The sequence below is a fragment of the Ictidomys tridecemlineatus genome, chromosome 5, assembly GCF_052094955.1.
Source record: "Ictidomys tridecemlineatus isolate mIctTri1 chromosome 5, mIctTri1.hap1, whole genome shotgun sequence".
In the NCBI taxonomy this organism is placed as follows: domain Eukaryota; kingdom Metazoa; phylum Chordata; class Mammalia; order Rodentia; family Sciuridae; genus Ictidomys; species Ictidomys tridecemlineatus.
Genome location: NC_135481.1, coordinates 60,521,765 through 60,540,000, shown reverse-complemented (window position 1 = coordinate 60,540,000; position 18,236 = coordinate 60,521,765). Strand labels below are relative to the sequence as shown.

At 33.1% G+C, this 18,236-nt stretch overlaps 1 protein-coding gene across 6 annotated transcripts in view; it reads right to left on the bottom strand.

Moving 5' to 3' along the window:
* Fut8 (fucosyltransferase 8) overlaps nt 1-18,236 on the bottom strand; it is a 337,229-nt gene that overhangs the window by 131,659 nt on the left and 187,334 nt on the right. For 5 of the 6 annotated variants that reach the window (XM_040276268.2, XM_078050077.1, XM_078050078.1 and 2 more), the window contains 2 exons: nt 1,369-1,484; nt 1,089-1,251 (listed from right to left, as the gene is read on the bottom strand). The exons of the other annotated variant lie outside the window; for it this stretch is intronic. In XM_040276268.2, coding sequence (XP_040132202.1) covers nt 1,089-1,251; nt 1,369-1,484 — 279 coding nt within the window. The remainder of the gene's footprint in view (nt 1-1,088; nt 1,252-1,368; nt 1,485-18,236) is intronic. 6 annotated transcript variants of the gene reach the window in all.

Genomic DNA, 18,236 nt, shown 5'->3' with positions numbered 1-18,236 from the left:
TATTTGTACTTTCACTTAAATAGCAATTTTTCAAAATCATAATACTGTTGATGATGTTAATATATATGAATCCTTTGTTTGTACAGGGTAATCCTTTTCCCTCTTCTCAGTGGTACACTGTGCTAATATACCAATTTTTCTTTTATTATTCATTAATGAGACAGTAATTGCCATCAGAATCCTACTGAGAACATAGGCTTTTTAATATAAGAGGCCAAAGGATAGTTTTTGTTGTATTTATAATGATTTTCAGATACATTTTGCTCTGTATGAAATACTACCACCAAAATATTTTCTTTTTTTGAAAGATTATAGGTATTCTGAACGTGAATATGTACATGGAAGTGTTCCTCTGGTGAGCAAATTCCCATGGAAAACAAAAGATATTGCACATTATTTAGAAATGCATAAATAGTAGAGACAAATGTTAAGTGGGCAGATCTCAGTTTCTCTTTTTACTAACGACATCGAAGAGTAACTAACAGAATACTCCTTTTTATCCAAATCCTCTAAACCTACGAAAGGGACTATTTTTAAAGAGTTCAGTGTCTGAATGAGAAGCATAACTGTAGTCTTAGTATGAGCTGCAATGTACTACAGTGTGAAAAATACACAGTCAGCTTCAAATATTGATGATACATGAAGGACATTTATAGAAAGATTTTATTGTATTGTTGGTTGATACCACTACCTTCAGAGTTTTTATGGTATAAAGATTTCCAGAGCTGGGTGCAGTGGCGCACATCTGTAATCCTAACAGTTCACGAGGCTGAGGCAGGAGGTTTATGAGTTCAAAGCCAGCCTCAGCAACAGTGAGGCACTAAGCAACTCAGTGAGACCCTATCTCTAAAATACTAAAAAGGGCTGGGGATGTGGCTCAGTGGTTGAATACCCCTGAGTCCAATCCCTGGTAGCCAAAAGAAAAAAAAATATTTCTAGAAATACATTTTAAATATTTTCTGTTCTTTACGACCTCACATACTCTACTGCTCTACCATTTAAGAGAGAAATTAACAAAAACTGCAGTCTCTTATTCTTAGACTACACTCTGTACTGCAGCCCTATCATATGTATAGGGAGAAAAGTACCTTTCATGATGTCCTAAATCGGAAAGAAATTCATCTGCATGTCTTTGGAGTTCATTTCCTTCTAAATTTTTTAATTTCTTTAATTCACTCTGTAGAAAAAACCAGAGTTCTTTAGCTCCATTTTCAATTCTCCTTCTTAGTATTTCATGATCTTTTCCTAGACCTGCAGTCAAAGAATAAGAGGAATATCAGAATTTCCGAGATTTTGAAAAAATTTTGATATTTTCAATTATTTGTACTAAAGTCAATGTACTGAGTGAGGGAATCACTTATTACTTACCATTTCTGGTCTGTTTCTTATAATTTTCAATCTCTTCTTTGGCTTTAGCAAGCAGCTCTTCTAAAATATGTACCCTTCCTGTGGCTGGTCCCTGATCAATGGGGCCTTCTGGTATCCTATAGTTCAGGAAAGAAAATGTAAACATTTAGCTTTTAAATTATGTAACAAAAAACATGCTAAAACATGTTTACTGGTAACTCTGCAAGTCTCTAAACATACCACAAAAAGGTACCAAATGAAAATTTCTCTTTAAAGGTGTACAATTAACCACAAAAGTGGCATGATAATGAGGAAGACCAGAAAATAATAATCTAGCTCATAGATCTGTAATCTTGGAGGAGTTAAGAAACTGCAGAGATATTTTGGAAAGACTTTTATACTATTATTTAGAGTGCCATCATCAGTGACTAAGTGGTTAATAACAAAAGAGAGTGAAGTAAAGGCTTTAAGAGAATAAGGAAGCATATATCTGAATTTTGTGTCTATGGTCATATTCAAATATCAAATGCAAAGTAATTCTAAATAATCTGTGTATCAGGCCATGTACATATATATTTCAGTTCATGAATTCAAGATTTAGATTAAAAAACATTGGGGTTTTTAAAAATTTTTTTTTATTTTTTTGGTTGTAGATTAACACAATATCTTTACTTTTATTTAATTATTTTATGTGATACTGAGGATTGAACCCAGGCCTCAGGCATGTGAGGCAAGCGCTGTTCTATTCTTGTCATTCACTTTCAACTCACTTTCAACTACAGCCCTAAAACATTGGTTTTATAAGGAAGTGAATGACAAGAATAGAAGATGAAATATATTAGGAAAAACTAAAGTTTAATGTCCTATTGTTGCTTCCATCTACAACAAAAAATACTGGTCAATAATAAAAAATGTTGGAACATGGTAGAACAACTACAAGATCTTTTATCAACCTATCTCCACTTTTTTTTTTTTTAAACAAAGCATGCCTATTTCTAACATGTTTTGCTTTTTATCTTTTGGCAAGATTTTATACTCCATTTTGGCATAAATAAGCAAGTAAAAACAATGGTCTCCAAAAGATATCTGTAGCTTAATCTCTAAAACCTGTGAATGTTACCTTATCTGGAATAAGAAACTTTGAATACATGACTAAGGATCCCGAGTAAGAAGACTGCCCCATGGGGGCTACAAAGTAATGGCAAGTGTCCATATATGAATGAAGTACAGAAAAATTAGAGAAAGGACCACGAGCAAAGAATACAATGAATGGCAGGTGCCATGCACCCCTGTAATCCCAGCAACTTCGAGGCTGAGGCAGGAGGGTCACAAGTTTACCTCACCAATTTAGGAAGAAACTGTCTCAAAATAAAAAGGGCTGGGGATGCAGCTCAACAGTAGAGTGCCTCTGGGTTGAATTCCCAGAGATATACACACAGAGAAATTCAAAGAATGCATTCTTAGAGGCTAGAAAAGGTAAGGAAACATTCTTTCCTATAGCTTCCCTAGGAAATGCAGTCCTCTTGACACCTTCACACTCAGTGAAACTCATTTCAGATGTCTAGCTTCCAAAACTGTTTAGAGAATAAATTTCTGTTGCTTTAAGCTGTTGTAAAAAATACAGCCGATTTTTAACTCAACGTCTATTTAAATGAGTAAATGTCTATAAAAAGTACCCATAGTATCTAGCAATAAATTTCATGAAGGCTACTGTTATGATGGGTTATAATATCAAAAAAATCTGGGACATCTAATTCTTACCATCAAAATTTGTTTAAGGGAACTTGATTTTTAAATTTAGTCAGCAGAACTTAAATGCAGATGTCAGTCCTTTGATGTGAAGAATATGATGATTTTCTTAGAGCTTTTCTAACATTTAAGTATCATGGGAGCCAAATTAACTTTTAATTACCTATGCTACTTCAGAATACATGTTTAGTAAAGAGGCTATTGTTATAGTTATACCAGAGAATGATAATTACCTGTGAAATTGTATGTATTAACTCTGAACAGGGACATTAAAAATAACCATCCTCCAATCAGAGTGTCTGAAGTTACAAAATGTAAATGAAAACCCTTCATTTGTATATAAAATTAGGAGCACAATTATCCAATTATAAGCACACACACACACACACACACACACACACACACACACACATATATATTCACACATGTATATGCACATTCACAAATGAGGTATGTACTGATATACAGTTTTTAAAACAAATGGTTTTTTAAAAACTTGACTTTTTATTTTTCAGAATTAAGATAGCTAGGAAAACAATCTAAAAATAAAATGTCCACCCTTTTAGGATTTATTGTGGTAACAACAGAACATATACAGGGATTTTTTTTTTATGATTTAGTGATAGAAAACTCAGACAATAAAAAGAGCATGTCTATATTCTCTTTTTATTTCTTCAAATATTTATGGAATAATATCAGGGGCAAAACAGGCTTGAAAAAAAATCACAAATGAGGGCTGGGGTTGTGGTCAGCAGTAGCACACTTGCCTGGCATGTGTGAGGCACTGGGTTTGATTCTCAGCACTACATATAAATAAATAAAATACAGATATATCATCAACTAAAAAAAATCTTAAAAAAATAGTATATGATATTTTCCATATATATTCATCAAGTATTAAACTCAATCTAATTCTAACAAAACATAATGAAACTAGTGATTTACATTGCATTATTATATATAATAATCTAATCTAACTATGTATAAAGTATAGATAAAGATTAGTACTTGGGAAATCAATTTAAAAAAACACATGAATATCTTTATTTCTATTCTAAATCCCTTCCATAGAAGAGTCAACCTGTATGAATAGTCTCTTTTCTGAATACTCAGGAAATTAGATGTTTTCTTATCATATTCACTCTGCAGAAGATATACAGGACTTCCATTTCTGGCCAATGTGCAGGAAAAGCACTCAGATTTACCATCTCACCTGAAATTACTCAAAATCCAGCAAAATGTAAGAAAAAGTGAAATGATAAAATTCAATAAGGCAACAAAATGCAGTGATGGGGCAGGGGTCAATAAATGAGGAGAGTCCTTCAGCTGCCCCAGCTTACTTAAGAGAATATGTACAAAATAGTGCAGACGAGAGAAAATCCAGGTGGGGTCTAGTAAATTCCCTTTGAAGAATATAACTAAAGGTGTAAGGTGCAAAACAAACATAATTCAGATAACAGAACATTACAGAGAAGAGGGCTGGACAGAAACAGAGTACTAAACAGAACTACAGAGGTAATACTTGATGATCAGCAGATACTTCTACCTATGACACAGAATGGAAGATTTCATAAATCATAGGTCATTGATTAGAATGCTTAGAAGAATTTGGCCCCAGTAGTTGGGAAATCAGCCCTACACTAAACACTGATTAAGTCCTGAATAACAATTCTTAAAACCAAAACCCAAAAGAATCAAACTATTTTCAAGAAATTTAATTAAATCCTTAAAGAACGTGTAAGAATATTTTTAAGAACAAAAGTTTCTAGTAACAAACAAGGTAAAATTCATGATGTCTAGAATCCAACCCAAATTTATAAGATTTGTAAAGAAATAGGAAAAGACAACCAATAAAGATGAGAAAATTAATCAATCAATAAGTATAAACTCAAAACTGGCATGTTAAAATCAGCATATAAAAGCAGTTATTATGACTGTATTTTTACATGTTCAAATGATAGAGACATAGGGCTTGGGATGTAGGTCAGAGCTTGCCTAGCATGTATGAGGCCCTGGGTTCCCCCCACAGTAGGGCATTAAAGGGAAAATGGTGTAACACAAAAGAGGAAAAAAATAGCATTTACTACAGATTTCCTGTTAGAACTTCTACCTTAAGAAACTAAGAAAAAAATAGCAAATTAAATCCTAATGAAGCTGAAGAGAAATGACAAAGATAAAAGAATCAATTAAATGGAAATAAGAAAAAGAATTGAGAAAAGCCAACAAAACTAAGTTAAGAGAACTGGTTCTTCAGGAAAAATCAACAAAATCGACAAAATTTTCTGGGCCAAGTAGCAAATAATTTAGGTTTTATAGGCCAACAGATAAAATCATGCCTATTACATAGGTAAATATCTAATATTTTAAATGCAACCATTGTGAACCATAAGAAATAAGGTGTCTGGTAGGATTTGGGCCTACTGAATCAACTGCAGTTTACTGACCCCTGTTCTAATCAGACTGATGAGGAAACATGGAGGGAACACTTCCCAACTCATTCTATGAAGTCAGTATTATTCTGATATCAAAACCAGAAGAAAAATATCACATGAAAAGAAAGTTAAAGTCTAATATCCCTCATGAACACAGGTACAATGATTCTTTAAAAATTTTAGCAAATTAAACTCAAGTTAAAGTCTAATATCCCTCATGAACACAGGTACAATGATTCTTTAAAAATTTTAGCAAATTAAACTCAAGTTAAAGTCTAATATCCCTCATGAACACAGGTACAATGATTCTTTAAAAATTTTAGCAAATTAAACTCAACCACATGTAATGAGGATAGTAAATCATGCCTTAATGGGGTTTATCCTAGAAATGAAAGGTTGGCTTATTAAGAAACAAATCAATATAATTCACCATTAATAAAATTTTATGAAACATATGATCATCTAAACAGAAAAAGGACTTGACAAAAATGCAAATATACTTTCCTGATGAAAAATATTATTAAAATAGGAAATTAATGGACCCTCCTTACCTGATAACAGCTATCTATGAAAAACCTGTTGCTAATGCCATGTTAATGGTAAAGAATGAATATACCCCCCCTACACACACACACACACACACACACACACACACACACAAACATAGGATCAGGAACAAAACAAGGATGTCCTCTCCCAGTACTCCTATTCAACACCGTTTGGAGATCCTAGATCTCCAAAGTGGAAAGGAAGAAGTAAAGCTATCCTTGTTCATAGATTGAAAATCTGATTAAGGGTTTAATAAGGATACAAAATGTAAGATTTACATACAAAATTTAACTGTATTGTAGCAAAAAAAATAATAGGAAATTGATATTTAAAATCACATTATTATTTATAATAGCACCAAAAACACAAGAAAGATTAAGTATAAATCTGGCAAAAGATAGGTAAGACCTATAAACTTCAAATTATAAAATAATGTGGAGAAATCCCGCTAAATTGAGAAAGCAAATATAAAATCACATGGAAATGAAAAAAATCTAGAATATCCAAAAGCAAATCTGAAAAAGAAAGAAATCTGATATCAAGACTTAGTATTAAAAGTACATATAATAATCAAGATAGGCCCTGGCAGAAAGATAGACAAAGAGGTTAATGAAACAGAACAGACACATTCCACAAATATGCCAACACATAAATGTAATACTGATTTTTATTTTACAAGGTTACAAAGTTAACTTAGTGTTGAAAGGATAGTTTTTACATCAACAAAACTTTCAGAAGAGAGCAAAATATATACCTTTGTGACCTCTGTTAGGCAATGTTTTCTTAAAAAATTTATAAACTGGATTTTTTTGAAATAAAAACTCTCCTTTCAGAAAGATGAAGTTAAGGGACAGAAAAGACAAGCCATAGGCTAGAAGAAATTAGTTTTTAATCTTATGTCTGTAAAAACTTTTATCCAGACTACAAAAAGACCCAATCATCAGAAAACAACTGAAGAGACACACACCAAGAAAATAAACAAGATATAAACAGACATTGCACCAAAAGTGATATAAAAACAGCAAATAAGCACATTTAGAGACATTAAACATCATTAATCATTAGGAAAATATGGGTTTGTGGCTGCATCACTAAATGTATAGACTATCCTGGATCATTGCTTATATTTGACGCCTGGAACATGAAATAGTTCGTCACTAATTTCTTGCAGATGATCCTCATTCCCTATTTTAAAAGTCTTCTAAAATGTCAAAGTTGGGGTTAGGATTATGGCTCAGAAGGGAAGCGCTTGCCATACATGCATGAGACATTGGGTTCAATCCTCAGCACACATAAAGATACTGTGTTCACTATAACTAAAAAAATAAATATTAAAAAAAATCTTAAGTTATAGCCAGGAGTGGTGGTGCACACCACCATCAGATATCAGAAGGCTGAGGCAAGAAGATCACAAGTGAGAGGCCCATCTGGGCAACAAAGCTAGACCCTGTCTCAAAAAATAAAAAGGGCTAGAGATGTGGTTCTATAGTAGAGTGCCCTTGGGTTCAATCCCAATACAGTGAAAAAATAAATAAACAAAGTTTACATATAAGTTTTTCTGAGATTTGATGGATAGTTAAAAAATTATAAAATTCTCCTGAATTAAAACATTTTATGAAAATCTTTAATGTAAATAAAAATATTCCCTTCTACTACCTAAAACTAAGCCCCACTCTTCATGGAATACAATGCATCTAACTGAAAATATAAAATACAGTGAATTACTGCTTTGCAGAAAGAATATGGAAGAAAAACACCAAGATTTATATCCTAAATAGAATGATTAAACAGCTCGCTCTCTCTCTCTCTCTCTCTCTCTCTCTCTCTCTCTCTCTCTCTCTCTCTCTCTCTCTCTCTCTCTTTGTACCAGGGATTCAACCCAGGGGCGCTTAACCACTGTGCCATATCCCTAGCCCTTTTTTATGTTTTATTTTGAGTCTTGCTAAGTTGCTTAGGTTCTCAATGAGTTGATGAAGCTAGATTTGAATGTGTGATCCTCTTGCCTCAACTGGGTCACTGTGCCCAGCTAAATTTTTCTTTTCATAAATGCATTAATAATGCATCTAAAATAGGTTACCTTCCTTGAAAACTTTCAAAATTATGCCATGAATGTTAAAGAATAAAGATCTTAATGAAGAACTCAGGCACCAATAAAAAATATTAGGAATGAAAGAAGATGATAGAGAATTTAAAAACTCATCACAAAATATTATAAACATTTTCAGACACCTAGTTTTAAAAGATGGAAAAATAATTTCTAGAAGAATGAAAATGCCAACATAGATTCAATACAGAAATTTTAGCAGATGTAATTTTTTTGTATTAAAAGACTAAACCTGGATATATACATATATACATATAAATTAGTTTTACAAATCTTCATAAAATAATTATCTGAATGGAAGTTTTCTAGGAAATATCCAAAAGTTCTAAACTCCATTCCTTATTATAAGATTGACATAAAAGGTTAATCAAAGGAAGAAAAATTGAAGGTCAGCTTAATTATATACTGAGATATCATCTCAACTCTAGTTAGAATGGCAATCATCAAGAAAACAAGTAACAATAAATGCTGGTGAGGATGTGGGGATGAAAGTACGCTCATGCTTTGTTGGTAGGACTGCAAATCAGTACAACCACACTGGAAAGCAGTATGGAGATTCCTCAACAGACTAGGAATGGACCCATCATTTGACCCACTCGATATAGTATTACATGCATACTAATATTTGTAGTAGTGCAACCCACAATAGCCAATTTATGAATCCAGTCTAGGTGTCCCTCAACAGATAAATGGATAAAGAAAATGTATATATATACACACACACACACATACATACATACACACACAATGGAGTTTTCTTCAGCCATAAGGAATGAAATTATGCCATTTTTTGGTAAATGGATGTAAATGGAGACCATCAAACTAAGATGCTAAGTGAAATAAGCCAGACTCAGAAAGTCATGGGTCAGATGTTTTCTCTGAAGATGCCACAGCTAGAGAGAAATAAGGATTTTTTAAGAGGGGGCAGGGCAGTGGTGGACTAAATAGAAAGAAGAGTGGAGTACAGGAAGGGATGCAAGAGCAAGGGTGTAGGGATGGGAAAGGGGAGGAATAGCAGAATGAAACTGACCAAATTATACTATGTAAATGTATGAATATATCACAATTCCACTCTCATGTATAACTACAGTGCACCAATTTTTTAAAAAAAAACTAATAGAAGAAAGACCAATAGAATACAGGTAGGGGAATAGGAGGAGAAGAAAGAGGGGGTTAAAATGGAGCAAATTAACTTATATGCATTCATGAATATGTCAAAATGAACCCCACAATTATGTAAAACTATAATGCACTAATTAAAACAAATAATAAAACTCCTAAATGATATTAAAAAATAAAGAAATATATTAAAATATAAAAGAAAATGTGGTATGTATATACAATGAAGTTTTATTCAGCTATAAAGAAGAACAAAATTATGTCATTTACAGGAAGACAGATGGAATTTGAGAGTATTATGTTAAGCAAAATAAATCAGACTCAGAAAGTCAAGGGTCATATTTTTCTCTCACACATGCAAGCTAGAGAGGAAAAAAAGTGGATTTCATGAAATTAGAAGGGAGACAAGTAGAGGAGAGGAAAGAGACTAAGGGTAGAAGGTGAGGAGGGAAATAAAAGATACTGGGAAATGAAATTGACCTAATTATGTTATGTGCATGTATGAATATGTTACAATATATTCCATTATTATGTATACTTTTAATATACCAATTAAAAATACAATACGAAGGCTGGAGTTGTGGCTCAGTGGTAGAATACTCGCCTAGCACATGCAAGATGCTGGGTTAGATCCTCAGCACCACATAAAAATAAATAAATAAAGGTATTGTGTCCAACTACAAATAAAAAAAAAATGATACAATTAGGTAGATATTGTCCAAAGAACACTAGGTTGGTTTATGATTTGAAAAGCTATTAATGTAAATTTATTACATTAACAAACCTTTTTTTCAATTTTTTTTGTCATAGGTGGACACAATATCTTTATTTTATTTTTATGTGGTGCTGAGGATCAAACCCAGTGCTTCACACATGCTAGGTGAGCGATCTACCTCTGAGCCACAACCCCAGCCTCCATTAACAAATTTTTAAAAATACTGTCTTAATAGAAATAAAAATTCATTTGATGAAATTCAATACTATGTAATATAAATCTCTAAGCAACAAAGACTGAATGGAAGGTAAATTCCTTCTCTCAGTAAGGAGTATATATCAAAAATTCATAGTAAATATCATATTCCCTGGATCTAATCATCAGATGCATTCTTTTAAAGTTAAGAACTTTTTAAAGTTAAGGAAAAAAAGAAGACTTACAAGTATAGAAAAGGGAGAACCAATCATTACTCACAATGACAGGAACTTTAATTTGGAAAATTCAAGGTAATCTACAAACTACACTAATAAGAGGACTCATGGAATTTGCTAGATAAAACACCTATATATAAATATTAGTTACGTTTCTATGTAACAACAGCCACAAATTACAAAATGTACTTTCAAAAAAAATACCACCTTTATAATAGCAAATAAAAATAACTATAAAGTACCAAGAAATAAATCCAAAGAAAGAACGAGAAAATCAGTATGGAAAAAATGATAAATTTTCTTATGTAAGCATTCCCCACAAATGACCTATAAATTAGAGGGGTTTTTTTTGTTTTTGTTTTTGTTTTTGTGGTATTGGGGATTGAACCCACAGGGCCTTGTGCATGCGAGACAAGCATTCTACCAACTGAGCTATATCCTGAGGCCTTTAAAAATAAACATTTTAAAAGTTTTCTTCATTGAATTTGACAAAGTGATCCTAAGTTCTTGTGAAAGAGTAAAATCTTCCAGAAAATGAAAGATACAAAAACACAGTTATAGTACGAAAACAGTCTGATAACTGGCATAAACTCTGATAAATAAGACTAAAGCCAAATAAACCACCTAGAAACAGAACCAAGTATTTATTTATTTATGGGCACCAGGGATTGAAACCAGGGGTGCTTAATCACTGAACCATATGCCTAACGCCTTTCCAAATTTTGAGACAGAGTCTAAGTTATTGAGGTTTGCCTTGACATTGTGGTCTTCTGCCTCAGCCTCTCATCATTTATGAAAAGAGGCATCATTCTAAATTATTAGGGAAGAAAAAAATTATTCAACAAATGATGCTGAGACAGTTGGCTTTCTGAAAGTGTACCACTTAACCTGACAATCAAAACTTTAAAGCTTTAAAAGAAGAAATTTGGAGTTCTTCATTGATGTTGGGAAAAAAGAAGAATATATCAAATAAGAATTTTAAAAGCCTAAATTACAAAAATAAATATTTTTCTTACTACTTTAAGATTGATAAATTCTACAATAAAGTGAATAAACAAGTCACAAAAAGAGAATAAAAAATACATAACTGATAATAGATTATCTAGATTGCATAAGAAGTCCTTCATATCTATGAGTATTAGACAAAACAACAGAAAACTGCAAAATATATGACCTAGTAATTCACAGATAAGGATTATAATGGTTAATAACTCTAAGAAGTGACCACATTTTTTGGTAACTAAAATATTTCAAATTAAAATAGAGATAACCACTTCTCATCTTTCAGACAGGTGATGATTTAAAAGTGTGATACTGAATGAGTGAGGATATGGAAAAACTGGAGCTCTTTATGTACTGCATTAGGGTTGGGGGAGCTGCCGTTACAAAATACTATAATCAGGGTAGCTTAAACAACAGAAATTTCTTCTTATCAGAGTTCTGGAGACTAGAAGTTCAAGATCATCATGTTGGCAGGTTTGATTTCTCCTCAGACCTTTTTTCTTTGCTTGTAAGAAGGCTGCTTCCTCACACTTAATCCTCAACGTGGTCTTTCCTCTGTTGCGTGATTTCCTGGTATCTCTTTTGTATGTCTAAAATTCCTCCTCTTCTCAAGGACATCAGTTCAACTGGATTAGGGACCAGTTTACAGGCCTCATTTTAATTTACCTCTTTAAATTCCCTACCTCCAAATACAGTTAGAAAATATTCTGAGATACTAGTGCTTTAATGCCTGAATATTGGGGTCAGAATTCAACTCATTACGTATACGTGTGTGTGTGTGGGGGGGGGTACTGGACCCTGGGCATGTGAGGCAAGCACTCTACCAACTGAGTTATGTCCCCAGCCCCTCAATACGTATACTAAAAGTAGAGATGTGCAACTGAAAACAATCTATTTACAAAATATTGCGAAATTACTAAGTTAAAGATACACATGTATTAAGACCTAGAATGTGTTTTAATCACCCCAAAGAATTAACACATGTATAAAAGGAAATGAGAAGTCCATTATAGAGTAATGGGTAAATAATTGTGGTTACTCATATAATAATAATCTATATTGCATTAACAGAATACACATATATATGTACACATTTACAAATTGTAAAATATAAAACAACACATTTTTATACTCACATATTTACATACTGCAAGAATAAAAAGTATGATCAATAAGTACACACAACACTTGGAAAAATAATTCCTCTTGTAAATAAGGAAGAAAATGAAATAAAGGAAGGGAAGTATATCTATATTTTTTCCTAACACTATGAAGCTAACAGGGCTAAAAGTATCAATATTTGTTCATTTAAGCAACAAAGACCTTGGGTTACATTATTTTCTAAGCTTTGCATACATGCATGCACATACGCACACACCCACACACACACAAATAGCACAGATATTCCTTCAAAAATTAGATTAAAATTGTTCATAGTTAAATTTTTACTCTCAACTTCTGGCATCATATAACATATTGAAATACTGTTATTAAAATATAATATGGAAAAAGTTTTTAAATTTTTACATTGCTATCAGTGCAGTTGCCAAAATAAGATAATTCATCTGATAAAAATAAATGTTAAAAAAAAAGAAAATCTATAAAGAGAATCAGTATCCTTTCAACAAACTACTAAGATTAACATAGTAATTTGGACCACTTTTAAGTATGAACTTAACTGTCTGAAAATTGGAATTATACTCAATGACTCACAGATGCTCATTTATGTTTCAATTAGAATTTTAAGTGGCTACCCATGGGACTAAAATAGTCCACGTCAAAGCAAAAAAAAATTAATTATATTTATACAAATGTCAAGCTTTACAAGAGCCTATAAAATAAAATAATGGAAAGAGCCAGATTCTATATTCAAAGAAAATATCATGTTATTCAAATAAGTTGCTTCCAGTGACTATACTTATCCATTTTATATAATGTGAAAATTTTTGCAATTACTCATTTATAATATTCAAAATTTTCTATACCTTTCAGAGTCGGGTAGAAACCAAGATGAGGTAAAAGGATCAAGGAACAATATTGGTTTAATAGAATAATTACATGGGATATTCTGTATCCAAATTCAGTTCTCAGATACTATATCAACATTATTAGATGGGTCACCCGCTCAATTCTTCAAAGACACCTGTCTATGTTTACCTAGACAAGTATTTGCTATCATTCTAGACCATTCTTTTATCACCTAGCAGTTAAAACCAGAACAATATAGACTTTATAGCTATTCATGCTCACTTCAAATGTGTTCAAAGAAGACATTTTGAGGAAAACTTATGAATCAGTGTAATGAGTAATATTTTAATAATTCAATAAATATTGAATTACTTAATTCAACAATTATTTAATAATTCAAGTAATATTTAATAATTCAAAATAATTCAATTTTAATAATTCAAGATTTTACCTCTAATTTTTTGACAGAAATGTGATTGATTACCTGTTTGTTTGGTCAGCATACTGCTAATTTTCATTACATTTTATTTGTGTTTAACTGAAAATATAATACATTAATAGAGTTGGATTTTTGTTGCTGTTGTTTCATTGCATGCTGGGGACTGAATCTAAAGGTCTTGCACATCCTAGACAAGCACTATACCATTGAACTACACCCACAGACCAAGTTTTGTTTTTTTTTTCTTTTAAGGTATAAGATCATATCTAATGAATAATAAGTCAAGTCTCCATGAACTCCCAGTTGAGGTAATCACAGTTAACAGTGTCTCCTGAATTATTCTACAAATGTTCTATATATTGTTACAGTGGCAGCATATTCACCCCATGGAAATATCCTACAGTATTAATTCATCTCCTACTGATGATCATTTATTTCTATAACCACGTGTGCAATAAAAGTGTTATTTGTCTCTCCTCCCTGCTCTGTGAGGGCACTCTTCTATACATAGCTTCTGAAATATTTCTGACACATGGTAATTTCTGCATGAATATTTCTGAATAAGTGAACTAACAAATCGTTTACTACTGATTAGAGCTAGGAGGAAAAAGAATAACAAAGCTAGGAGGAAAAAGAATAACGAAGTGGCAAACACAGGAAAAAATAACAAAGTTCTGCCATGAAACCATCTATATATTAGTGAGAGATGAAAATATAACATTTGTAAAATTAAAATATGAATAAATAAAAAATTCAAGTACTTTTAAAAAAATCCACTGTCATATTTTTTTAAAACTCAAGATGTACATTAGGAAATGAACACATCCAAAGAAAGAAAATGTTCAAGACTTAGGTCATTGTGGGAAGTTTAGACAATTATTCTTATCTTACTTGGTGTTATGGTTTGGATCTGAGGTATCCCCCCAAACCTGACTAAGCAGGAATGTTCAGAGATGAAATGATTAAGATTATGAGAGCTGTAACCTGTCAGTGGTTAAAACCATTTGAATGGTTTAACTGGGTGACAGACTATGGCTAGGGGAATGTCTTTAGGGCTTACATTTTGTTCCTGGCACCTCACTCTCTCTTGCTGTTTCTGGCTGTCATGAACTGACAGCTTTGTTATACCACACCATACCACTACAATGTTCTCCTCATCTCTGGCCAAGAGCTATGGAGTAGGCCCACTATGGACTGAATCTCTGAAAACATGAGCCAAAATAAACTTTTCCTCTTTTAATAGTTCTTGTCAGGTCTTTTGGTCACAATCACACAAAGCTAACATAGAAATTGGTACTGAAAGTGAGGTCATTGCCGTGACTAACCTGGATCATGTGGTTCAAAAGCCTTTGGAACTAGTTTGTGGGAGGAATTTTGGAAGTTTAGAGATACAGACTGAAAAAGCTTTAGAATGTTCTAAGTTGTGTTTAATAGGCCAAAACATACTTACTAAAGAGATTCTAAGTACTTTTCCCAGAGACAAGAGGAAAGCCATCACAGGCTCAGGAGTGTAAAAGTAAAAATTCCTTTGAGAAGAGATCATGGGGCACCCTGCTTGCATGAGGGGAGGGGATTAGAAATGGTTTTACCATGCTTAGCTGTCCAGGCACTTAGAGGTCACTGCAACTGTGATCTGGGAGGCCTGACTACTGCTCAAGATGGCAACAGACCTTGTCATTGACCACATTGTGCTGGTTCTGCAGGAATGCAGGATGTTGGACTTAAGGGGTCATGGAGGCTCCCACTGATATTTCAAACTAAGGTCTGGGAGGCCAGGCAAAGTGAAGCGGGTTGGAATCCTTGCAGATAGCACCTGAGAGGGCAATGAGTGAAGATGAGAGAAATTATGAGAAGCCAAAGCCGAAGCTGTAGTGGAGACCCAAGAGATAAAAAGATGTCAGTAACATGGAACATCTACCAAGGAAAGCTGCAAAGATCAAGTAGTGCTGTGGCTTTCCTCTTGTCTCTGGGAAAAGTACTTAGAATCTCTTTAGTAAGTATGTTTTGGCCTATTAAACACAACTTAGAACATTCTAAAGCTTTTTCAGTCTGTATCTCTAAACTTTCAAAATTCCTCAATAAAATTAGTAAGAGTATAAGTTATAGGTTATAGATTAGTAAAAAATACAGATTATAGATATAAGATTTTGATAAGTGAGACAGGATAATTATAAAGCAAGAAATGTCATAGACAGGCCTAAGACTCCACCTTGCTGCCTTCTATAAAAACTGTTACAAGAGCTGTTTCTGAGAAAATTAAATGAGAGCTGTCTTCTTATAAAAATTATTTTCCTGTACTTTGTACCCCACAGAATGTAATCAACTCAGGATATAATGGTAGTCGTGGTGAGCTACATCATGGATTTGAGTACATTTATGGAACTATACAACTTTAAAATAGATTATCGCTGAGCAGGGGTGATATTTTATTTTGACTCGCCATCTCAGAGGTTCAGTACATGATGAGTTAACTATATACTCTGAACCCCAAATCAGGCAGAATATCATGGCAGAATGGTGTGGTGAAAGAAAGCTGTTCAGTTCATGACAGCCAGGAAGCAAAGTGAGAAAGAGTAAGGGGCCAGGGACAAAATGTGAACCCCAGAAACAAGTCCCCTTGATGACCCATAGGTTACAAGTTTGCCTTGAGCCTCAGGTAAGACTTTTGGACTTGGATTTTTGGGCAAGCTAGAATTGTTAAGACTGTGGAAATTCTTGCAAATGGACTAAATGCGTTTTTCACTGTGAAACAGGCATGAATTTTTAGAGGCCAAGGGCAGAATGTATGGTTAGGATATGAGGTTCCCCAGAAGCTCATGTGTGAGCCAATGCAAGAATGTTCAGAGGTAAATGATTAGATTCTAAGAGTTATAACCTAATCAGTGGATTAACCCACTTGAATGGATCAACTAGGTAGTGATTATAGGCTGGAGGAAGAGTGTGGCTGGAGGAAGTAGATCACTAGGGGACATGCTTCTAGGGTTCATATTTTGTCCCTGGCACCTTACTCTTTCTCACTTTACTTCCTGGCTGTCATGAACTGAACAGCTTTCTTCTACTATATCATTCTGCCATGATATTCTGCCTGATTTGGGGTTCAGAGTATATAGTTGGCCCATCATGGACTAAACCTCTGAGAAGGTGAGTCAAAACAAAAATTTCCTTTTCTAAGTTGTTTTTGTTGAGTCTTTTGGTCACAGTGATGCAAAGCTGACTAGCACAGTTGGTGAAAATACTGGCCCTGTTATCAAGTTACTCTTCTGTTAAACACTATAGGGTTTTCTACCCTACAATATTTCTCAACAATAAAAGCTAATTTTCTTCAAGAACTCACAAGGGCAAGAATCTCTGATGAGACTTTTATCTCTGGGCATTGGATGTTACAGCAGATTACCAGTTTATTTACTAAGAAGACATGATAAAATAAACTACTGCAAACCTTGAAGACCATAGAATATTTCTGAATGTCTGGTCCAGGACCCGGTCCTAAAGTTCTAAGTACAAGCATACTGCAATACACTTACAAGGCCTTTATATGATGCAGGCAGTATGTCAAGTGGCTTATCATCCATAACCAGCCATTTCCTAGCATGAGTAAGAATTTAGAATACTGTCAAAAATATTCAAGCATATCAAAAAGAAACTAAATTTCCAAAAGAACCTTTTGTTTCCTTTCAAGCACACCTTCAATTTTTGAGAAATGCTTTAAGGTCAAGATGAAATAGAGTTGAACCACTACTAAAACTGCACTTAGAGAAGAAGAGGGAAAACAAATATTTGCAAATAATTTGGGTTGTTTTCTTCTCTCTCTTCTTAATTTCTTTTTACAGAAATGATTATCTTATTTATATCCTGATCCTAGAGTAGACACTATATTCTGACACCACTTTTTTTAATTTTTATTTTTACTTTAATACTAATGACTGAGTCTGATTTTGCTTATTTCTCACTGATAGGCTAGAAAACTGAGCTAGGAAAAAAAATAATAAGTGGTTTATTACAAATTTTATTCCAGAAACCACTAAAATATTTGCAAATTTTTATTTAACTTGTAAATAAACATATCTTCAAATAATATTTCCATCTTTGGAATAGTAAATGTATTACTATGAAAATCTAATATTTTTTTCTCCACAATTCAATGATGAAAATAAAGTAAGTTGAATTGAAGAAATGAAGGGAACTCCCTATCAAAAAGGAGAAACACCTATGATTCTGGCAAAATTTGACTTTGAAAATATTAATCTCATCCTCTTCAAATTCTTTCCATGTGGTTGACTTAAATTGACCATCTCTATTTTCATCCCTGTTTTCATTTTAATGCAGCTTTAGAAATTCATATTTGAGATCAGAGTATTCAGTGCATTACATGGTTCAATTT